Raw genomic sequence first — 24803 nt, 5'->3', positions numbered from 1 at the left:
GGTTTTTGACTAATTTGTGGCTGGATGCATTCAGAATATCCTTCCGTAGCCCCTTGGTAGGGTTACAGCAAATTGGATTTGGGTTGCAAGAGGCCATGGTCTACCAAACTTGTTATGGTAAATTAACAGCTTTGAAAGTATAGGTGCATGTACGACTGGAGATACAACCAATAAGAGCTCTACAACCGAGATGGGGAAACGCTAGCAACAGAGAAAGACTCACCAAGAAATCAACTTACCTGATCCTTACCATAAGCATAACACAAGGGAAAGGGAAGCAAGCTATATATAGTATATGAAGAGATATACTCCTAACAGTACCAGCATGAAACAGATCATTAGGCCAGAAAACACTGACACACCCAGGCACAATCCGCATCAATATTGCTAACATATCTCCACATGCGTGTTTTAATAATTTGTTTAAGTTTGAAAGATAAGTCACTACAGTTAGCATGGTGCATACATCTGTAACCTTGAACAATCTCTGATGTAGTACAAAAATGGCAAAACCAAATACTGATTGCAGTTTCAACTAGCTGAATGTGATGTGAAAAAAGCGTTGATTTGTCAACTAAATGCGCCAAGAGAAAGCCAAACAGTGTTGCATTATTAGTTCTGGGCCCAAAGCATCGAGACAAGCAATCATTCTGAGGGAACCACCTGAACTGTTACTCTTGGTTAAATTGTGACTGCAACTTATGTTTGTAGGTGGGGGCAGTTTCGTCCTTCAGGAAGAGGTGGTTTTTTCTATCAGGAAAAAGTTTGACCATGAAAGGCTATTTGCTCAGTCTGAGGGGGATGGTTTCTTAATGGGTCTGCTGTGTACCTTTCCAGCGTTTAGGAAACACCTAGATGAGAACTCAACATAGTGTTGGGTTGCCTCCCGTTGGAGCCTTTTAAGTGAATGCAGAACTCAAGTTTCATACTTCAAAAATGGGATTCCTTTTGGATATCACTTAGGCCAGGTGATGGCATAATTCAAGCATTTTCTTTTCAATGTTCATATATCAAGTTTCACGAAGACAATGCCATACTGTAAACAATCTGTTCATTCCATAGATGGTTGTAATAGTTTCATCTTAACTGGACTGTGTATTTTCTGGGTTTAAGTTACTGATGTCCAAGACAGAGAGCTGCCTACATATCTATTCATTTCAGAAAGTCAGCAGTTTATGGCCTCTAGAAGGCCCAGGTGGAGCCAGACGATGCCTAAGGCTACCAGAGCCAAATGACTCAAAGACCACATCAAGTTTGCTTACCTCAAAGTTGACATGCAACTGCTCACTCAAGAGGGAGGGTCGCCATGGTGGCTTTCTGAGGACTCTACAAGTCGTGGACATCTACAGAAACACAACATGTAAATTATACTTGATCTTACGCAAGCATTCCTGTCATGTTGATGTGAAGGCCAGTAATGTCATGAACTGAGCACTGCTGAATGATGCTATAATGCTTTACCTGCCTCTTCTTTATCTATTGCTTGGGATTTTATTCAAATGGCATGTGAACCATTAAATAATCCCATGCTGGAGAAGTAGAAGTTACTTACTTGTAAAGGTAGTTCTCCAGCATTGATACATTTAATAGATTCACATGTGTCCATCCAGTGCTCCCTGGTGAGGAGTTTGCTGCAGTCCATGGATATAAAGGAAAATATGAGCACAAGAGCTCACTGAGCTACAAGCAAAAGGTGAGCTTAAGTGATTGTAGAATAGAGTCCTTTTTGCATAGAAGCAGTAATTGTTTCAGGTTTTACAGGGAGATTCCCAGCTTGATGTTAGGAGCTATCAGTAAGCATAAAATATAAACAATACCAATTCTGTATAACCCGCTTTACAAGTAAGTAACATATGCTTTCCTCTTATTGGATGCAGTATCAAGCAGTGGTAAGCACACAACTGCATAGCACTTTTTGTCACAGACATACTTCTCTCACTAACTTGCTACGTGCTCTACCTGTGATAATGTACATTTATAAGGTGTATTACCCCAAATTATCCTCTCCTGTGAGATCCTCTATGATGCAACTACTTTGCAAGGCTGATTCAATAAGATTACCTCTTTGCCTCAAGCAATGTTATGTAACCATTTTATTAAAGAAACTCAAGTAATTGTATTTGTTGTTTTTCATCTCAAAATATGCTGTCCATTTAAAACATGCAATATTCCAAAAATGTCTTCAACGGTTTCAAAATCTGTTTATATTTTAACAGTTAACCACATAAATGGTTTACACCATGTTCCTTCTTTGGCCTTAGGACTACTTAGTAATACAGAAATTAGAAAAGAGCGACTTGTGGGGCAAATCAAAGGCAGGCTAACTAAATATAAGAATAAAAATAAAAATAAGTCACATTTCAGTTTCCCTCTCCCTAAAGGCCTTCATCATATCGTTGAGTCTCCTTAGCGTTAATAATTAAAATGTGTTTTACCTAACCAGCCCCCTAGACAGTTATGTCACCCTGTATGTGAAGAATGTGACTCTGCGACCTTGTCCAGCACCTGAAGATTGGTCTCGGCCTAAGTGTACCTGCGGTGGGCATTGGTGTGAGCACACTGATTTTCTTCGTAAATTCCACTCTAGCTGCACAACATTATGGCTGTTGTCATGTCTCACTTGTATAACCACTAGTAGTTGGGCCTTCTCCCCACTGCAGCAAAGCTTGAACCTTAGCTATTCGTTTCTCACTTAAACTAAGTTCAGTGAGTTTCTGCTCAGACATTTCAGTGCACACATTCACATTGTTTTCAGTAGATTATTAGCCAGATTAATCAAGCGAAATGCGCTCGCAAAAGGGCCAGATTCTGAGAATCTGGCCCTTTGCGAGTGCAATTTTTACATTTGGGATTCATCATCCCAAATGCAAAAATCGCCAATAAAGAATTCGCAAATTTGCGAGGATTAGCATTTAAGGAATCTCTATTAGAGATTCCTTAAATGCTATTCATGAAACATTTAAAAATTGCGAAATCGCAATTTAGGAGCGCTATTTACCACGAAGTCAAACCTCGTGGTAAATAGCAAACTTAGAAAAATGCATTTAATTGCATTTTTCTAAGTTGCATGTTACACACACACACATGTCCTTTGGACATGTGTGCGCACAACATCAGTGTAAATTCACATTTCATGGGTGCTACAGGGTGTCCTTTGGACACCCCTGGCACCCTTGAAATCGCATCCTTATTTGCGATTAGCAAATTGCTAATCGCAAATAAGGATTGACTCCCCATTCATTCCTATGGGCCTTTAGGCCTTTAGGCCCATAGGAATGAATGGGAAGTTATTCCTTATTTGCGATTAGCAATTTGCTAATCGCAAATAAGGAGGCTGTAGGAATCACAATTTATTTTGCGATTTCTACATGAATCCCGATTTGCAAGTCCTTAATAGCGATTTCTTAATAATCGCTATTAAGGACTCGCAAATCGGGACTTTGATTAATCTAGCTGTATATCCCTTGGGACACAGGAGTTCTTGTACTTTCAAATATACCCACCATATTTCCCTGAAGACATGTGGACAGTAAATTGGAATCTCATATCCAGGAGCCTGTCTCGAACAAGGACTCACTATTTTGGCTGTATTTGCTTCTGAGTTGTGGATACTTTTCCTAACTAGGCCAATATGAGACGATTAATAAACCTCAACTGTGGTACTCTTCTCTTCCTTGCTTCTGAAGAACTCGGCATTCTTATCTCGTTGAGCTCTGCATTCATGGAGGAGGTGTAGGAGATATCGGATTGAAGATTCACAAGTCTCTCTGCTCAGGAGACTCATTGATGTGTTGTTTCAGAGCAAGCTACTTCTTCCCCTTCAGGTCTGCTTCAGTGCCTTCCAGGCAATAGATCACAGGGAGAAAGTCTCTTAAGGATCTAAAGAACAGACTTTCTTTGTGTTCCATGGGCACTTGTTCTGGCTCCAGACTTGTTGGTTACATCACTAACCAATTTTAAAATCCTGCTCACCTGGTTTCAGTTCTTACTCTGCCAAGTCGAAGAACTCCCATGCATACCTCTTAAAGGTGAGACTATCTATTGGCAGAACACTGTTTTCAAAAACCTGTAGTTACAACTAGGCAAGCACCATGTGATGCAAAGCGTGTTATTCAATATGTAACATACTGTGTCATTGCAAACTGCTGGTAGCAAGTGGCAGAACATATTGACTGTACTAGATTCCCTTCAGTCTCCTTTAGACTCTACCTGTCCATTGCATATGACCGACTTTTCCCTTCCAGTCCATTGATTTTCTCTTTGTAAGCACATTCTGGTTTGTTTAAAGTCCTTCAATGCAACCTCTACTAGGCCATTGTGAATAAATAAGAGTTGCTACTAGGTTATCTATTTGAGCTGCGAACATGGCTATAGTTCCCGTTTCCATTATTTCATTAGCTGCTATCACTAAGCACTTTCATGAACTTGCAGTGCATTGGATGTGAACTCTGTGAGGTGGAATATCCTTACTCCTTGCTGTGAAGGTGATTAGTAAGCTACTTAACCATAAATGATAACCATCAAGGTTTAAAAAACGTAGCAGGTGATTGTCCTTATAGCTCATCTCAGTCTGCTGTGCTTTACCTTGCAAATATCCGTTGACTTCTGAGTAGAATTGTCACACTGGATCTAGTGGTATCTTGCAATCTCTGCACATATTCTCTGGCACGGTGGGTGAATGAACATTTTTGTAAGTGGAATATTTATTTGCAGATCAGAGATTTAGCATGTTCCACTGGTGAGCAAATCTTAAATTTGTGAAAAGCAACATTATACACTTAAAACAACCCTATAGACCAGAAATGAGATTTATACTATGGAACTTCTGCCCTCCACTATTAGAAGACAGGATCTCTGATAATGTAGTCTGTCTTCTTTGTACTCAATATTTTGTAATTTACCTCACTGATTTATAATTTTTAAAAAATGCCATGGATTTCTTATGTGAATTTGTTTCTGTTTTGAGCTCATCGTAAAGCTAAAGGCATAAGATTTAGTTGGGATGGTGTGAAGAGGAGATTAAGCAAAGTGTATCATTTCGGCATAATTTCTGTGACACATAAACACTGATGCGCGCACACACACACCCTTCTGGTTTGTCCCCATGCTCAACTTTGTTGCTTCTTTCATAGATTCGGGAACAAAATTTACAAGATATAAAAACTGCTGGTCCCCAGTCGCAGGTTCTTTGTGGTTCAGTACTGGACAGAAATTTTGTACAGGTGAGTGGATGTCTGTATTTGTGATGATTTTACATTGATACCTAGTACTTTTGTCACCTAATTGCACTATGAAATTATTTTTAATTGGCAGAGATTGTCTATATACAAGGTAAGCATCACAGGCAACCCCGTTTTTTTTGTTTTTGTTTTTTGGCTAAGGTGCTGAAATATATTCAAAGCAACATGTAAAGGCTTTAGTTGTGTGGTGCAAGCATGTAAATCCGATTGTTCTTTTGATCCCTTGCTACAAATAGTGCATGAGCGGTTGTTATATCGCTTATTTTGCATATCCAAACTAGTCTGGCTTTTTATTTTGTAGTACACGGTTTCTCCAACTTGGATATTAGAAAAGGTAATTCCCTTATTTGGTCAGTTGTTTCTTAGGGCACTAGGGGAAATTTCATTAATTGAATCCATTTGAAACATTCTGTTTGTTTTCTGTTTTTATTGTAAACATTAATGTGCCGTAACGAAACTGAGACATAAGGTTAAAAATAGAGGATTCGAAGTTATGAAATTGACCAAGGCACGCTAGCCCTAAATAATGTAGGATAAGCATTTCAGTTAGTTTAAACTAGCTTTTAAGAAATGCAGATCATGCAACAGCTCCTGAATCATCTTACTAAGCTGCCAACGTTTTCCATACATTCGAGTGGTACTTGAACCATCATGTTGTAGTGTTCACTACAAACCTGTAATTGTCTATATATTTTACTGTCAGAATCCTCTTCAACAACATTTTTTTTAAAGAAACAGGAAGGATAAAACACAGCAACCCTCAAACCAGTTAAGTCATAAGAGAATCTAAGATACTAATAGCAAAACACAAGGTACAATCTGTTACTGCATGAGAGAGGCACATGACAATAGGTCAACGTAAATAACATCAACATGGTGCAATATTGGTTCACTTGCGCTCTTCTGATTTTATTACATTTTGGCGTGTTGGACTAGTCATTAATTCCTTCAAAAGGGCACCCAGCCTGCGAAATCTCTGTGTCCTTACGAGTGGGAGAGCTGCTTCATGTAATTTCTGGTAACATAAAATAATGTACAAATGCAAATTCAAAATACTACAGGATGGCTGAAGTACAAAATAAGGCTGTCTATGGTATGAAAGATCTTGTAATTAATTGCTGGAGCATTTCCATGAGAGCGATCCAGCAATGACTGTAGGGCATTATCACAGTACATTTGATCTTATTGGCATGTCCAAGTCACAACAAGATATTCCGTTTGTCTATCAAAAATAATTGCAAATTCATCCAATTCATGAGCTATAATACTGGATATAAACCTCATCTAGAAGATGCACATCGCAACAACTTTGATTTTGTAAACTTTATTTAGGGCCCAAGTAACTTTAGAAGTGTTGTCTTACTTTACAAAGTTTGACTAGTGGTATTGTGGCCCAGCATCAACCCTTTTTAGTGTGGTGTTTGTGTGCATGCCATTCCTTCTCCTTAACCGCTGTTTTACCTGCTCATCCCTGTTGCCTGCATGCTCTGAGACAGCTTAAAAAATGCTTTTTCTTGAATTCTAAAAAAAGGCCCCGTCTGGTTTGCTGTGTTCACTAAATTTACCGTTGCAGGATGCACCCCTCTCAGACTGCACGGAAACTATTGAAGGGCTCGATCTCTCAGAGCAGGTCTTTAGTCCATCTAAAATCTACTCAGTTAGAAAGGTACTTACTGCCCTATAATTAACTACCTTGATGTTTCCTGTTTCTGATCCTAATACTCTGTTATTTCATCAACATTGCAGCTCTTTCTTTTATCTTAATAGTTCTAGTTAGGTAGATTTGGATGATTGAAATCAAGTGGAATTGATGCATGCATTTATTATGAATTGTAAAATTCAACGCTTGTTATGTATAATGAAAATTTATTGTCCAGTGGTATAGTTACTTCCAAAAAATAGTTAACTGTGTGGGTAATTTTTGCAGCTAGAACTTGTTCTAGATTACGTTACGTTATATCCAGAAAAACATGTTTGATGACCATTAATTAATTCCTATTTTCGACATATCAGTTAATGTAACTCCTTATAATACGGACCGTAAGATCGCAATGCGTCAACTTTTGCAGATTTTGTTTCCTTCCTTGAACTTATTGATAACCAGAGCCAGTTTGTAGAAAAGATTCCAAACAACAATTAGAACCTGAACATAGACTTCCCACCAGTAACCAAATGCCAAATGTCAGAGGACAATTTTCTTTGGACTTTGACATTGAGGTCTTACGTTTGGTGGAGAATATTTGGTGTCAGGCATATTGTTTTACTACACTTTGTCTATAGTTTCACTGGAAAGAACACCATTTATGTCTCACTCTCAGTCTAAGCATTGGTACAAGAATCATACATGTCTTCCACTCTAGCACTCTGGGTACGAAGCTTGCATGGTTCTTAAACCAACACATAGAACACACGAATGGTGAAATGGTGGACTTGTTGCTCCGTGGATGTGAGATTGGATCCTGGCACAGGATAGGGGGCAATGATTGCTAAGAAAGCATAGACATGGTCTGCAAAACATATTTCTGACTACTACACGAAGTCATACTCCTCCACTACCGATATTGTACTTATGTGAACAGTCCCTAAATCCTTTAATCTACCATGCCATCGAACAAAGACCTTGGGTAAAGCTTGTAAATACCTAAAAGATGTTCTGACTTGAAAAATTATTGAGGTGCAAAAGACAAGGCAGGCAGTATTAACTAAGGTCAAAACAAGGATGGGTGCCAGGATCATGCCTCATTACAGGTTCAACTTTACTTTCAGTTCAACATGGTCGACCCAAAAAGCAGCATCAAGATCAAACAAGCATTTGCAATGCAATCAGTCTCGCCTTTGGGACCTTATATGTAGTTGGGTATGCTGCTCATTAGCCTGGGTGTTGAAACATCTACTGTTCTTTAACCTGGAGGGAAAGTAAGCACCACATTGCGTGACACAGCAGGTATGGGTACACATGGAGAGAAATATTGCCTTTCAGCAGGAAATGGTATAGTCCAAAGGTCTGTTTTTAATATAAAACCAGGGCCTTCGGTGGGCATTTCACTGAATACAAGATTTGAAAAAAATAATATTGTCTACGGCTGCTCGTGTGAGACAATTTCTATGGACTGGAATCTCGAGAATGCTAAATTGATTCTGGTATTTTACTGACCTCTGCTGGTTGTTTTCTATCAAGAAAGTTAAATAGAGGCAGTTGCCAGAAAAAATTTAAAAAAACAAAGTCCCTCAGCAGAAATCAATTCTGGTATTTTACTGACATCTACTGGTCATTTTTCTATCAAGACAGTTAAATAGAGGCAATTGGACAGGAAACAAAAGTCCCTAAGCGGAAGGAGAGAAGGCTGATCTCCAGAGGCCACAAAGTACATACAAGTAAATACTAAAGTATATGCAAGAGGTCTCTGATGCTCGACCTTAAAAGTAACCAAGAGATTTTGAGTTAAAGAGTAGGTCAATCATTCTATGTTGACAAGAAAAAAAACTGTAAATGGTTGACAAATTTGGTGTTACCAAAGATGGAAGAAGTCTAAGGAGGACCTGAGGCAGAACATGTGCAGAAATGTTATTACACTAGAGATGTCTGAAAACATAAAAAAGCAGAAATAGGAAGCTAGAACAGGCTGGGCAGACAAAATGTTCATTTTTTATTTATTTTGTTTTTACAAGTTCTTTATTGAAAAGGGCATGGAAAACATAACTTCAAAGTAGCCCTTTAGGTATTGGACACATATATACTATGGTATCCGCGTTGGAGTTATCAGGTGTGTGGTCCCCAAGGTGCTTATATGAAGCACCAGGTCTTCAATTTGTTGCGAAAGTGTTTGGTGGGTGAACAGTTATCACTGCCCCCTGTTACTATAAACAATGTTGAGGGTGGGTTTGAGTAAAAGATCAGATAATGCTCCCACAGCCTTGGGTCGGTATCTGGCGGAGAGTGAATGTGCCAAGGGGGCAGAGGGATGGCAAGGATCAGGAACTAAGAGGCGTACACCTCGCGCATGTGCGGTGTGGGAGGGGGCAATGGTCAGTGGAATGGCGTTCCGGGGGGATAAAAAAAAGAACAAAGCTTTGGAGGCCTGTGATCTGTTTTAGCTATTAGCTATTTCGAGTGTATGTCCCAAGAGTCCCGTTGTGGTGGGTCCCTCTGTCTTGTCGGTAGCCAGTGCCAGGTTGTGACTTCCAGATCCCATAGCCACAGCTGCACAGAAGGTGCATCTGGGGATTTCCAGGCCATGGTGATGCGGCGTTTTGCTAACACATATGCGAAGTCGAGAAATGTAATGGCATACTTGTTTAAATGCGTATGCATGTGATCCCTAGTAAACGCAGCAAAGGGTCAGCTTGCAGTGTACATCCAGTAATATCTGACAGTCGCGTTACCACTTCCCAGAATTTCCAAATCATGGGGCAGTTCCACACCCTATGGTACAAGTCCACCTCATAATGGGGGCTTTGTGGGCATCCAGGGGATATCATCTGGATTATGCGATGGATGCGCAAAGGTATAAGGTAGGTCTGATGAAGGTAATTAAATATAATGTAATCTTGTGTTCTAATTTGAGTACATGCTCAAGTGCTGTGGCCCTTTGTCGACCTGTGATGTCTTGGCCCTTGGTGGTTACCCATTTGTTCTTAAGAGTGGGGAATTTCATAATGAGGTGTCTGATAGTGCTTTATACAGCACCGTGATAGCCGCTAGATATTCCCATGGGTAAGTAGTGTCTGCAGGGGCTGGGAAGAGCCAGGTTTAAGACACTCTGGCCTCATAATAGTCCTATTGTGTTGTAGTTCAGGGATTTCATGTACACATAGGTCTCCCAGTGTGGAGGTGCCAGCATCTCCCTACCATCTGATCTTCTGGTGCGCAGCCACCCTAAAAGGAGTCAGGAGCGTCCATAGTGGCAAACTCGGTCAGTAATGCATTGGGCAGCGCTTGCTTTGGACATATATGAGCGAGCAGCGTTTTGCTGTCCCAGTCAGCTGGGGATCCATCAACTAATGTATTATTATACCATCCCTAAAGTTTCTTTTCACAATCATTTGCTCGGTGTCTGGTGGTATCTGAGGGACAGCGCATCGGCCACTGCTGTTGGCCCGCCACCTGATAGAGCTCGTAGTTTGGTGCATCCAACCCACTTTGGTGCATCTGACCCACCTCGTTCCAGGGGGCGAAGAAGTTACTAATTGCCAACATTTTTCTGCCGGACCACATAATCAGGTCGGAAAAGAGAGCGTTTCTTAAAAAGTGCTTAGGGAGATTGACCAGAACGGCAGAACAAGTGATCTAGTAGCCTAGGAAGTGCCAGCATTTTGACAATCGCCACCCTACCCATTAGCGATAACAGCAGGGAGCTCCAGAATGGCAAAGACCTGCATATGCGGACTACAACCGCCCGCAGGTGTCTGTGTATAAGGTCATCCTTGAAGTGGTTGATGTTCACACCCATGTATCAAAAGGTGTCGAGGTACCATTCCATTGCCAAGTTACAGTGCTTCCTTCTCTGCCTGCATGAGGTTTCGCATAGGGAACAAACCGGATTTTGCCTAGTTTAGCTGCAGACTTGACGACTTTCCAGAGTTGTCTACTGCCTCCATTACTTGTGGGAGGCCTCTTCCTGCATCTCTTAGATACTTCGGTGCATCATCAACATATAGTGAGATGACGTCCCAGGAATTACCGCTCAGTATCCCCCCACTGCAGGCCCTTCAGGCGCAAGAGGCCTGTGAGGGGCTCCATAGCCAGATCAAAAAAGATAGCTGACGGTGAGCACCCCTGCCTGCTGCCTTTATGTTTCTCGAACGCAGCAGGGATTTCTCTACATGTACAAGCTCACACTAATGGTAGGGTGAAGACCAGTGCCATCCAAAGCGCACACTCCTGGCACAGTCCTATTCTCCCTAGCACTTCCATCAAGGAGGGCCAACCCAGAGTGTCATAGGCCTTCTCGATATCGAGAGAAAGAGTTATTCATGACAGCGGCGCTTGTGGGTTTTCTTCCATCAACGGGAAGAGGTGCCTTAGATTTAGGAATGTTTCTTCCTAGAACGAAATAATTCTGATCTTCATGGACCAGTGTGAAACGGCAGGGTAGCCGTCCATTCGCGACGGCCTTTTCTAAGATCGTGTATTTCATGTTTAGGAGGGATAGCGGTCTGTAAGAGCGCTCCTCCAGTGTGCTTTTACCCAACTCGAGTAGGACTACAATCATTGCTTCCTGCAGGGTTGCTGGAAGGATACCCTCGTCCCTTGCCCATTTGTCCACTTGTGTGTCATACTACTTAAACAAAAATTATATGTGTCCTTTGTAGATCTCAGGGCCGCCTTTGATCTTATTCCCGAAAATAATTTGGTGAGGGGACTGTCCACCATGTGTGTCCCTACCAACCTTATTCGGCTTATAACCTTGCACTAAAAACTTTGCTCAAATTCGATATGGTAGCCAGGGTGAATTAACTGAACGCATCCCTGTCTAGTGTGGTGTCCGCCAGGGGTGCGTTCTTGCATTCACACTATTCACTTTATATATGAACGACATAGATGTACTGTTGAACTGTAAAAACTATTCCCTGATTTGAATAAAAGGAAGATTCCTACTTTATTTGTGGACCATTCCTTTCTTATTTCTATAGCCCGATGGGTCTTCAAATTCCAATTGACAAGTTTTGTGGGTCAAAGGGCCTAGAGCTCACCATATACAAAACAAAATATATGGTGTTTGGAATGGGTGTGTCCAAAAATTGTCTTCAGTGTGGGTGCAGAGGCACTAGAGAGGGAGCACAGTTTTGAATATCTAGGGGGTAAAGTTTATGGAGAAATTTGAAATGGAGTGGATCGCAATGGACTACTAGGAGCGCCATTTTAGCAGAGCAGAGATCTACTGCTAATATTAGGCAATAGCAAACCAGCTCACATCTTGTTTCACCAGCCCTAGAGTTCGATCGTGCAAAAGCACAGGGTGCTGCACTTTGTGCCGAGATCAAGGGGGTACGAAGATGTGCATCCACTATCTTTAGCTGAAAATAAATTTGCAAGAAAATTAATCCCTGTCCCTAAAGGCACCCCTTTAATTCTATGATATCATGAATTGGGGCTGAAAAGAATTAACGATCAGGCAGCACTTCATCCGCTAACATACTGGTTTCGCCTATGGTCTATACAGGAGTTAAGTGATCACAGAGATGCGCTCAAAGATTTACTTAACTTGACGTATCTGAAAGAAACAGGTTAGTATTAGATTCCTTACCTTGGAATATCCCCAGGCGTCAGACTGGATCCGGACATTTTTTCATAGCAGTACCCTTGCGCGTCGGTAGGCGTCTTCTGCAGCTCCGCGTCCATCGTGGGCGCCGTGATGATGTCGTCGGAGTACTTGGACGCCGCCTCCGCGTGCTGACGTCAGTTCTTTTTTTTCGCGCCAGCAGCGCAGATCCGGAAATAGTGGTACCTAAGTCACTTTTTGACTAAACTTTTTTGAGATCTATTTGATCATTCTTCGAGTCTTCGACTCCGATCGGTGCCGGTAGGGATGGCAGGTTTTAAACCTTGTGGGGACTGCGATCGGCTGATGTCAGTCACTAACCCTCACTGACGGTGCCTCCACTGTCTCGGCGTCGATCATGACAAGTCCCGGTCCGGACGGAGGTCGAGCGACCGGTCACGGGGGCGGAGCCATCATAGCTCCGGGAGTCGACATCACTCCTCAGGATCAAAGTCGTCAGTTAAGCACAAGAAGTCGAAGAGACATCGCTCTTCCCACTCCCCCTGACGCTCGCGCGATGCGGCCTGGGTTTCGGGTGACACCGCCCACGCGGCTCTGTCGGAGTCGCGGGTGTCGCGACCTGCCCCATACCCTCCGGTCCCTGGGCAGCAAGCGATGCCGGAGGAGATCGAGCGCTTCCTCATGGCCATGAAGTCCCTCTCTCCGGCGGGCTCCGCGGCGCCATCGGGCCCAGCGAACCCGTCTGGGGGCCCTAGCGGGTCGGGTGCCTTCAGGCCTGGCACCGCAGGGCCCCACTGGATCCGCATCTGGATTGTCGCCGGTCGACCTGACGACCTCACCGTCGCTGGTCCCACAGGTGTCACCTCCGGCGCCGTCCTCGGGCGGCGCTGTTCTTCAATACCTCCCTCGACCCGGTTCCGGCGTCGGAACGGCGCCGCTTTCGACGCCGCTTGTGGAGTTTTACTTCAATGAACTGGCCCCGTCATTTGACAACCCTGATTATCAGGAGATGGGTGATGAGGAGTATTGGGAGGGATCTGAAGACCCTCTGACACATGAGTGTCAGTCCCAGGAGGACTGGACAGGTGGACTTGGGGATGCCAGTGGTCTGGACACTTCGCCAGACACTGGTTTTTCTCACCTCCTACCGTGGCTTCGGAGGAGGGGGCAACCTTCAGTGTGGTGTTGACGCGGGCAGCCAAGGCCTGGGCCTTGAGCTACCCGTCGAGGCCGTGAGGACTAACCTCCTCACTGAGGTCCTTAAACCGCAGTCAAGCTCGGCCGAGCCTCTGCTGCCGTTTAATGAGGCCTTGACTGACATTCTTTCGGGCACTTGGTCGAGGCCCGCTACAGGCTAGCTTGTAGATAGGAACATGGCCAGACGCCACCGCCCGGCCACGGGCGACCCTTATTTCCTGTCCACCCACCCCACCCCTGAGAGCCTGGTCATCCAGGCCTCTAACTCCCAGACCGTATTCCCGTCGGCTCCGCCTGATCGGGAATCCAAGAGGTATGAGAATTATGGAAAGAAGATATTCTCCTCCCTTAGTTTGGGACTGCAGTCCTCCAACACCGCATGCCTCTTGGGCTGCTACATCCACTCCCTGTGGGACACGGTCGCGGACGTGCTGCCACAATGCCCGGCGGAGGTCAAGGCTAAACTCGCCCAAGCCCTTGCGGAGGGTCGAGATGCGGCACGTTTTTCCATCCGTTGTGGGCTGGATACCACCGACTCACTGGGCAGAGCGATGGCAAAGACGGTGGCGATTCGTCGCCACGCCTGGTTGAGGTCCGCCAACTTTTCAGCGGATGTCCAGAATACCGTTTGATGGCTACGGCCAAGTCCTTGGCCCTTTCGGGGGGCGGAGCTAGCCGGCGTCGATGGCGGACGCGTGAGCTCTCGGCTCCTCGCCTTAGCCCCGGAATAATCCTGATAATCTATCCTAAAACGTGTCCTATATGCCATAGCGGGCTCTCCTACACCCGCCGGCACCCCTAGATTCTTTTGGGGGCCGCTTTGGACATTTGCTGGCGAACCTCTCCAAGTTGTTTGAAGAGCGGCTCCTTGCGGCTCGGCCGAGGAGGACTGGGCCTGCAGCTGCGTACTATCCTGGAGAGGTGGCTGGGTGACGTCGCCTGACGTGCGGCTTCAGAGTTGGGAGTGGACGGGCTGATCTTCGGCAGGACTTCCACTTGGATTTCTCCCTTACCGGAGCGTCCTCCCCCCCCCCTTTGTCTGCTATTGCCCCACATCGGAGTGTCTTATCATCCCAAGTGAAGGGCCATCGGTGAAGAGGACACTGAGCACCCGAACCACAAGGTGGAGCGATCGCTGTATCGGTGTGATCACTGGTCCGATCCCCACTTCGGCGGCCTGCTGTCCCTGTGCCCACTCGCTGCGGTGGTGAGACATTGACTAGTGCTGGCATGGTAGACCTAACAATACCCTGTGCCTAGCGAGTGTGGGTTTTGCCGATGTGATTGGAGGCGGTTCGTCCGCCATAACGGTCGCCATCTTGGCCGCATCGTGCCTCTGGCTCAGACTTGGTATCTAGTGGCAGTGGATCGCTGGCTGGATTATCTCCTGTATTGCCACTGCGGCCTGCTGGTAGCGAGACGCCTCTTTGTTCTGGGTCCCCCCACAACAGGGGCAGAAGATGGGGAAAAACGACGCTGCCCAAGCAAAGCTCTCCTTTGAACGGCGCCGACCGAAAGGGCCTGAAGCGACGGCCCCGGAATCGTCCCCGAAGGGTGCCACTGCGACCCCCCCAGCAACCACGGAGCTCCGAGACATGCTGGCAGCCATGGAGAAGGGCATCCAGGACAGCATTGCGTCTGTGGGTACCAAGATAGACGCTTTGTCATACCGCATGGCGGAGCGCGTGGACAAGCACGCGGAGCGCCTAGACATGGCGGAACGTCGACTCACCGAAGCCGAAGAAGCCCAGACCGAGTGGGACAAAGATAGGAAGCAGTTTGATAGACTTTTGCAAGTTATTCGAGATAAAACGGAGGACTTGGAAGTGCGCTCACGCAGATCCAACATCCGTATTACAGGAGTGGCGGAAACAACGCAAACTGGGAAGATGGAACTCTTTGTTGAAAAATTGCTGAAACTGCTACTCGGGGAGGAGGCTTTTTCCCCCATGTTCATAGTGGAACGGGCCCACCGCACGTTGGGCCCACAACCGCAGCCTGGCGCGCCGCCTCGCCCCATTATCGCGAAGCTCCTTAACTACCGCGACAGGGACACCGCATTGCGCTTGGCGAGGGAGAAGGGCAAGCTTCAACATGAGGGTATGGACATCTCCCTATACCCGGACTTTACGGCCAAAGTGCAGGAGGAGAGGCGACAGTTCGCGCCGTATAAAAAACAACTGCGCACTCTGGGCCTTGACTACGCGATGCTGTACCCTGCCAAGCTTCGCATCAACACAGGAGGGCGATCGTATTTCTTTACGGATCCGAAAGAACTCCAGAAATCCCTAAAGACATTGACACGGGAGCGAAAGGAGGCTCGGCATAGTCAGGAAGACGACACTGGCTCGGCATCGAACCTGGATGAGCAGGACTAGAGGGCTCTGCCGGGATATTTGGAACTTCTCAACCTGGTGCCGCTGCGCCACCCCAAGAGGGGCGGAAAGTCTGGCCTACATGAGCGCTGCCGGTACTATTTGGTGGGGCGGCGGCCACACTGTTCGGACATTTTCCTTATGGACTGCTGGTGAGGAGGTCGCTTGTCACTGATGGGGGGGGGTTCTGTACACTGCTGAATAGTTGGGGGGGCTGGTAGGGTATTGGGGGGGCTGTTATACTTGCTACTCGAAGGGCACTGAACCACATGTGAGGCAGGGTCGAGGTGCCGATCTGAACTTTACATTGAGACAGTTTGCGGTGTTGTACTATTTTGGCGCGCTTCGCCCCGGCGCCTTGGGTTGTGAGACTCTCCAGGGAGTTTGTATCGAACTGACGAATACTCTGCTTCTTGAGGGTTGATGGGGGGGATTTTTGGGACCTGTCTGACCTGGTTGGGGGTGGTCGGCTGTGGGTGGGCGGGGGGATGGGGGGTGTGGTCGAGGGACTAGACAGTTGGGGGGGGTTGTTGCCTTGGGCTGTTTGGGGGGTTTGTAAGTGTTGAGTGTGGACTGCTATGTGGAACTATACCTGTTTGGAAATGCCGGCTAGCGACTATGAGACCAAATGAGCTGCTGTGTCCTGTTTTGCCCATCCCTGCTGCTAATATAACTCATGAGCTCATGCAATGTCTAGTGCTGCACTGAATGTACCCACAAGTATCCCGAATAAGTTGAAATTGATGACCTGGAATGTTCGGGGCCTGAACGACTTTCGTACACTGAGGAAGGTCCTAGGCTATCTTCATAGACATCATGTTGATCTGGCCTTATTGCAGGAAACGCACTTGCCACTCGCCAGCAGGATGTTACAATCTAGAGGGTTGGCGGGGAATATAGTGGCTGCTGGCTTCACGACACACGCCCGGGGGGTGCTAATCTGGGCCAATCCTACATCACAACTGAAATTGATCCCGGTTCACGCAGACACGGAGGGCAGATACGTCCTGGCTAGGTGTGTGGGTAAGGGTCTTGATCTGCTGGTAATGAATGTTTATGGCCCCACTTATGATCACCCAGAATTCTATGCGACTTTGTCTGCCCTTTGCAGGTCACATGCTCAGCCTGGGATGTTGTGGGGGGGAGATTTTAATTTTGTGTTCGACCCATCCAGGGACCGCTCCGCGGGCCCTACTCGGCGCCCGGTGGCTTCGGCCACACATATGAAGGCCGAGATGACTAAATTAGACCTGGTGGATGTCTGGAGAGACAAACACCCCACGAAGGGCGGCTTCACGCACTATTCGGCCTTTCACAATGTGCACACTAGGATAGATTACTGGTTAGCGTCTCCCTCGGTCCTGGGTGGTATATGCAAATGCGAGGTTCTCCCACGCACACTCTCGGACCACTCCCCCATTCTCCTACACCTTACCACTGCCAGGAAGGGGATACCAGCCTTCACTTGGAGGTTTCCTCCTTTTGCTCTGCTAGATGACGCCTTCCGAGGGGAGCTAGCGGAAGATATAGAACAATATTTTGCTACTAACCAAGGCTCGGTCGAAGACTTTTTTACAGTTTGGGAGGCTTTTAAGGTGTACATCAGGGGTATAGCTATGTCTAAGCACTCCAGTGTGCTACGGACCATTAGGCGGGAACTCACTGCTCTGGAGACTAAGATTGCGGAGCTGGAGGCTCGACAACTGTCGACACTTGGTACTGCAGAGGGCCCAGCGATCACCCAACTCCTGTCCGAGTTTCAGACTCTGGCGGATAGAGAGATTCTTTATATGGGCAAGTACGCCACAGCCCGAGTGTATGGTGAGGGGGATAGGCCAGGCGCCTTGCTGGCTCGCATGGTTCGGGGCTCTCGACGGCCCCTGGTTGTTGAGGAGCTAAGGACCCCGGAGGGTGACACGGTCTCAGACGAGGAGCAGATACTAGGGACCTTTAGACGATATTATGCTGAACTATACCAGTCCAAGACGCAGGGTGTGGAGGGCGAAATGGACGATTATTTGGAACACATTGCCATGCCGTTCCTCAAGAACTCTGATAGGGAATTTTTGATGGCCCCCTTTCACCAGGACGGAATACTAGAGGCTCTTGCGGGCATGAAATCGGGGGGCGCGCCGGGCTCTGACGGCCTCACGGTTGGCTTTTATAAAGCCTTCATAGATATTCTGCTCCCGCACTTGGTTGCCCTCTTTGATGCAATATGCGAGGATGGCGAGATGCCGCCCACCATGCATGAGGCGTTGCTAATCATGATACCTAAGCCAGGGAAACCTCTGGACCTTTGCGGCTCGTACAGGCCACTCAGCCTGCTAAACGTAGATGCAAAGATCTATGCCAAAGTCCTGGCCAACTGGCTGGCTTTGTTGGTCCCAGAGCTTGTCGCCCCGGAGCAGTCCGGATTTGTCCCATGCAGGAATTTAACCTACAACATACGAACGGTGTTGAGCACAATGCAACATGTCAAGCAGGAGAACAGCGCGCTGGCAATCTTCCTTGACATGGAAAAAGCGTTCGACTCTGTTGAGTGGCCTTTCATGGTGAGGGTACTGCGAAAGCTGGGCCTAGGCGAGCCGTTCCTGCAGAGGGTTGTGGCGCTGTACCATCGGCCTTCTGCCAGACGACGGTTGGGAGACAGTGTCTGAGCCGGTATACATCGGTAGGGGCACTCGGCAGGGCTGCCCTCTGTCGCCGCTGCTCTATGCTCTGGTCGCGGAGCCCCTTGCTAGCGCTATTCGTGAGTACCACAGTCTGGAGGGTATAAGTTTTCCCACTTACAAAATAGGGATTTCGACGTACGCTGATGACACTCTACTGTATGTCCGGAACCCGGAATCTAACTTGTCCGCGGTTCTTCGGGAGGTGGTCCGCTTTGGCTCGCTTTCGGGCCTGAGGGTGAACTGGGACAAATCCATCGCTTTTCCTCTCACCCCGGTGACACAACCTTTTGCTATGGAGTACCCACTACAATGGTCCTCTGACTCAGTCCGTTATTTGGGTATCCGCCTGCACACAGATCCTGAGGTCCTGGTCAGAGACAACTACGGAGTTGCGTACAATAAATTGGTTGATGATGTTGATGCCTGGGTCAAACTCCCGCTCTCCCTTCTGGGCAGGATCGCTATTATGAAGATGATAGTGCTTCCCTGATTCCTGTTCCTTTTCCTCAACTTGCCTGTGGTTCTGTCGAGGGCATTTTTTAAACAACTTACCCGAGTCATGATCCGGCTGGCCTGGGGCGACAAGCAACCAAGAGTACGGTGGACGATCCTAACTCTCCCCTGTGAGATGGGGGGCTTGGGAGCTCCGGATCTAGAGCGCTACTACCGGGTTGCGCAGGCTTCGCACCTGCACTCGTGGATCCATGGTGACGCACCCACGCCGCACCTCATTCTGGAACGGTTGTTTGCGGACCCACTCCCCCTGCCTGCCACTATTTGCCTACCCACGGATCGATCGATCGGACGGATGGACTCCCTTAAAGCGACCAACCATGCCTGGAACTCCCTGATACGTTCCCGCGGCTGCGCCCTTTTGTACTCCCCATTGATGCCTGTTGAATGGGCCCTCTGGCTGGACCCGTTGGGCGAGAAAGGAGTAATCAAGGCCTTGCGTGCCCTCGGCATAGCGAGGATGGAGGATTTGTTCTTCGAGGGCACTTTGAAAACTTGGGATCAACTTACTACCACGGAGTCAGGCCCTTCCTTGCTACAGAAATTCCAATATCACAGACTTCGCTCCGCGTTCCGAGAGGTCCTGGGCTCTCCCATGGAGGAGCCCGAGGAGATCCCGGAACTGACTTATATTATTAAATCCACATCATCTGCAAAGCTAATTTCACAGGTCCACAGGTTAAGAGCGGCGCATCAGCGCCTACAACCCTCTAAAGCTAGAGCGGCCTGGCAGGACGATTTGCAAAACCCCATAGACGACGCTATGTGGCGATACTGCTGCTCCAGCACGCGTAAGATTTCCCTGAATGGCAGGCACAGGCTGGTGCATTTTAAATTCCTCCAGCGTGTGTATTATACCCCGAACGGCTGCACCGCTATGGCCTTCGCCCCACTGCGGAGTGCGAACGTTGCCGAACTTCGGTGGCAGACTTCTTCCATTTAGCGTGGCTTTGTCCCGGTGTACAAGCATTCTGGGGGGAAGGATTTACAGAACTTGACCAGATTCTGGGGGAGACCCTGCTGCGCACTCCGGCGCTTGCGCTCCTTGGTTACTCTAAGCCGTTGGCTCCTTCTCTGCGCCGGCTAGTCGATATGGCCCTGTTGTTGGCCAGGAGGGTGGTGGCGGCCTGTTGGATGCGTGGGCCCCTACCGGCCAAAACGAGATGGTTGCGGGATCTGCAGTACTGCTGCACTCAAACAGAACTGTACAGCGACCTGTTACCGCCCAGGAGTAGGCCCAAGAATTTCTGGGACCTTTACAAAGAACACCTGAATAAGGGGGAGGATGGCGTCTCGGACACTTCTGAAGTGGCTGACCTTCAAGACCGGGTGGTGGAATAGTGGTTTGAACGCATGCATTTCTTTCCCTGCGAGGGGTGGGTTGGGGTGAGTTGCGAGACGGGAGGGGGCTACACTGTGGTTCCTGATTTTGGGGCGCGATTGGGGGTAGCACTGGGGGAGGCATTCATCTTTGGTGGGACGACACGGGACACACGGCGGGTACAACTTGAGGTACACATGACTAGAAGGGGTTAGTAGTTCCACTGCCACACTCTGGGGGGAGGGGTTGGGGTTTAGTTGGGGTAGTTCCATTGACCTTAACTCAATACTAGACCTTTTTGGCGCGATCGCAGTAGGGGATTGCCAGTTGACACACTGCTCCACTAAGCTGCCTATGGAGAGACATTGCACATGGTTAAGCTAGAATACCGGCCCTTCACCACGCCGCCCGGCCTCCGGGATGCCGGCAAAAAGGCTGTGTATGACTCTTCTCGATCATCGCTTGGAAATATTTTACTTTTCTTTCCTTTTGTGGTATATGATATAGTGCAATATGTAAATGTAATGACTTGGTGGTGTCAATGGCTTTGCTTTCAATAAAAGTCCTTGGCCCTTTCGGCCCGCACCAGCAAACTGGTGCCTTTCGCTCCTTTCTTGGCCAAGGAAGGGGCGCCCCCACACGTGCTGCCAGCCACGCACCGCAGTCTAACATCCAACGCGGTGGCGGCCGTGGAAACCGCCGTGGAGGCGGTCAGGGGCAACGGCGAGGCCAGTCCACACCTTCCCCCGCAGCATCCGCCTCAAAACTCCTAGTCCGTGCTTTCGGGCCCACGTGACGCCAGTGGGGGGCAGGGTTCGCCATCACCACTCCCACTGTCACATCGGACAGGTGGGTGCTGCAAATCGTCCGTAGGGGCTACTCCCTCCCCTTCGAGACGATCCCTCCAGCCATGCCACCGCAATACCACCGCCTATCGGGGGATCATTTGCGGCTTCTGCAGGAGGAAGTTACGGCTCTCTGGGCCAAGGGGGCTATCGAGCGCGTTCCTGGGCCAGAAGTAGGGTGTGGTTGCTACTCCCACTACTTTCTGGATCTACGGAACGTCAACGGCTTCCTCCGAAAGGACAAGTTCAAAATGCTGACACTGGCTCAGGTCTTAGCTGCCCCGGACCCTGGAGACTGGATGGTAGCATTGGACTTGCAGGACGCTTATTTTCACATCCCCGTCCTGCCGGCCCACTGGCGCTACCTGCGGTTCACGGTAGGCCACGAGCACTTTCAGTTTACCGTGCTCCCCGTCGGCCTTACCAGCGCCCCACGGGTGTTCATGAAAGTGATGGTTAGGGGTTTCAGTCTTCCCCTACCTCGATGACTGGTTGTTGAAGGCGGACTCGCCCCAGACAGTCGTCAGCCACCTCCAGACGACGGCGGATCTCCTGCACATGCTGGGGTTCTCCATCAACGTGCTGACGTCACACCTGTGTCCCTCTCAGAAGCTCCTCTTCATCGGAGCGGTTCTCGACTCGGCGCAGTTTTGGGTTTATCCCCCAGAGCAGCGGGTTCGGGATATTCAGGCTCTGATTCCGATCTTTCAGCCTGTATCCCGAGTCTTGGTCAGGTTGAAGCTGCAGCTTCTGGGGCTGATGGCTTCCTGCATCCTTCTGGTGCATCACGCCCGTTCGCGGATGCGGGCTCTGCAGTGGGACCTGAAGTTTCAGTGGGCCCAGCATCAGGGCAACCTGTCCGACCATGTCCTGATCTCGGAGGGCACTGCAAGACAGCTGCAGTGGTGGCTCGCGGACCGCGATTGGGTCAGCGGCAGATCCCTCTCCCTTCCCCAACCGGAACACGTAGTTGTGACGGGCGCGTCCCTCCAGGGCTGGGGCGGCCACATGGAAGAGATGGAGATCAGAGGCCTCTGGTCTCCGACGGAGTCCCGGCTCTATATCAACCTTTTGGAGCTGTGGGTGATTAGTCTTGCACTGAAGGCATTCCTCCCCTCTGTCCGGGGGAGTGTAGTGCAGGTGTTCACGGACAACACCACCACAATGTGGTACTGCAACAAACAGGGCGGGGTGGGGTCGTGGACACTCTGCCAGGAGGCTCTGCGCCTTTGGCAGTGGCTGGAACATCAGGGCGTGACCCTGGTGGTTCAACACCTGGCAGGTTCTCTGAACGCCAGGGCGGACGAACTCAGCCGCCGGTGTATGATGGATCACGAATGGCGTCTGAACTCTGACGTGGCGCAAGGTCTCTTTCTGCAGTAGGGAGAGCCTTGGTTAGATCTATTCGCCACAGAAGAGAACGCGCAATGTCATCAGTTCTGCGCGTTGGAATTTCCAAGGCGGCACTCGCTCGGAGACTCATTTCGTCGCGAGTGGAGTTGCGGTCTGTTGTACGCCTTTCTGCCTATACCACTTCTGCCTAGAGTGCTGAAGAAGATCAAACGAGACCGGGCCCAAGTCATCCTTGTGGCTCCGGACTGGGCATGAAGTTACTGGTATCCCGAGCTACTCAGTATGTCAGTCGATCCCCCGGTTCATCTGCCTCTTCAGGAGGACCTTCTGTCGCAGCGGCAGGGGACGGTCCTCCACCCGAACCTGTCCAGTGTCCACCTCCATGCTTGGAGATTGAGCGGTGACAGTTGAGGCCATTTGACTTGCCTCCTGAAGTCTGTAATATCATTCTGGCAGCCAGGCGTCCCTCCACAAAGTCGGTATACGCCTGTAGGTGAAACAGATTTGTGGCATGGTGCACAACAAAGGCTGTGGATCCTCTCTCTGCCCCTCTTTCTGAGGTTCTTCTCTTCCTTCTTTCTCTTGCCCAGCTGGGCTCTGTTCTGGGCACTATCAAGAGCTACCTTTCTGCCTTTCTCAGGCTGCCTGATCAGCCATCTTTGTTCAAGTCCCCTATTGTAACTCGTTTTCTGAAAGGCATCACACACACGTTTACACCTGTTCCCTTCGTGATGCCTCAGTGGGACTTGAACCTGGTTCTTACTTATCTGATGTGCGTGTCCTTTGAGCCACTTCACAACTGTCCTATCCGCCTTCTTACTCTGAAGACTGCTTTCCTGGTTGCCCTCACCTCTGCCAGGAGAGTGAGTGAGCTCCAGGCTCTTTCATCTAAACCTCCTTTCCTTTCTGTCCATCCGTACAAGGTTGGGTTGTGGACTAGGCCCTCTTTCCTGCCCAAGGTTGTCACGGCCTTCCACATCGGGCAGTCTATCACCTTGCCCACCTTCTTTCCGCCTCAGCATCCCTCAAAGGAGGAAGAGCGGCTCCACCGTTGGACCCAAAACGTGGGCTCTCTTTCTATCTGGATCGCACACGTCATTTGCGCGGAAAAGCTGTGTCTAAGAACTGACGTCAGCAAGCGGAGGCGGCGTCTAAGTACTCCGACGACGTCATCACGGCGCCCACGACGACGGACGCGGAGCCGCAGACGACACCTACCGACGCACAAGGGTACTTCTACGCAAATTTCCGGATCTAGTCTGACGCCTGGGGATATTCTAAGGCAAGGAATCGAATACTAACTACTGTTTCTTACAGATATATTGTTACCAAAGGTAAGTAACTTGTTCTTCACAATGGTTTCAGAGGCTGGGTCTTAACAGGCTTTGAGATGCACCAATAATCCTATCTCGAGCTGATATTGCCAATCTGAAAATATGCTATTGGGCACACATACATGCTTTGGATAAAGAGACTGATACGCTTATATTGTTTTTTTGTCCAGCATATCATGGGTCTCGTCGTAAAATGATTTGTTCAATATGCCGGTCTTTGAGCTTGTCAAGATATTTAGTGGCCCATAACATTTTTAAAAGTGATCAGACCTCGGCTATTGTTTTTGCTGTTAGCAAATTTCTACAAGCTGTTTGGCATATGTGCAGCAAAATTTAAAGGAGAAAGTTTGTTGAATTATGCTGAATATTGATTCTTTATAACTCCACTTTCTTTCTGATTACATATATTTGCATATTTAAAATTGGATTGCGGTTTTAATCCACCTCGTTCCTGCGTTAGTTACTGCACTTATTCTGCCTCCCATATGGCTCATTCGAGTATCTGAGTTTGCAGGTCACGTTTTACCCCTTATGTTGTTTTTATGCCCAAGACTGTGTAACAGCTTTAAAAGCGTCCCACTCAACTCCGTTAGTGGTCCCCTCATTGCCAATGAAGTAATGGGTGACGTGTGTGCCAATGTGTCAATAAAAAGCCTATCTTGTGGTGCAGTATACAATTTCCAAGTGGGTATTGGTGCCTGCCGTCTTCCCCACTGTATTGTCATTA

General features: G+C 48.2%; 1 protein-coding gene across 11 annotated transcripts in view; it reads left to right on the top strand.

Moving 5' to 3' along the window:
* The window catches only part of ADD1 (adducin 1), a 582264-nt gene that overhangs the window by 442215 nt on the left and 115246 nt on the right, over nt 1-24803 (top strand). For 6 of the 11 annotated variants that reach the window (XM_086964173.1, XM_086964167.1, XM_086964172.1 and 3 more), the window contains exon 13: nt 5133-5222. In XM_086964173.1, the coding sequence (XP_086820299.1) occupies nt 5133-5222 (90 nt within the window). Of the gene's footprint in view, nt 1-5132; nt 5223-5313; nt 5332-6813; nt 6907-24803 lie in introns of all 11 variants that reach the window. The other 5 variants (XM_086964164.1, XM_086964169.1, XM_086964163.1 and 2 more) reach the window with 2 other exon arrangements.

The sequence above is a fragment of the Lissotriton vulgaris genome, chromosome 3_2, assembly GCF_964263255.1.
Source record: "Lissotriton vulgaris chromosome 3_2, aLisVul1.2, whole genome shotgun sequence".
Taxonomy (NCBI): Eukaryota; Metazoa; Chordata; class Amphibia; order Caudata; family Salamandridae; genus Lissotriton; species Lissotriton vulgaris.
This window is presented reverse-complemented; position numbering and strand designations above follow the sequence as displayed.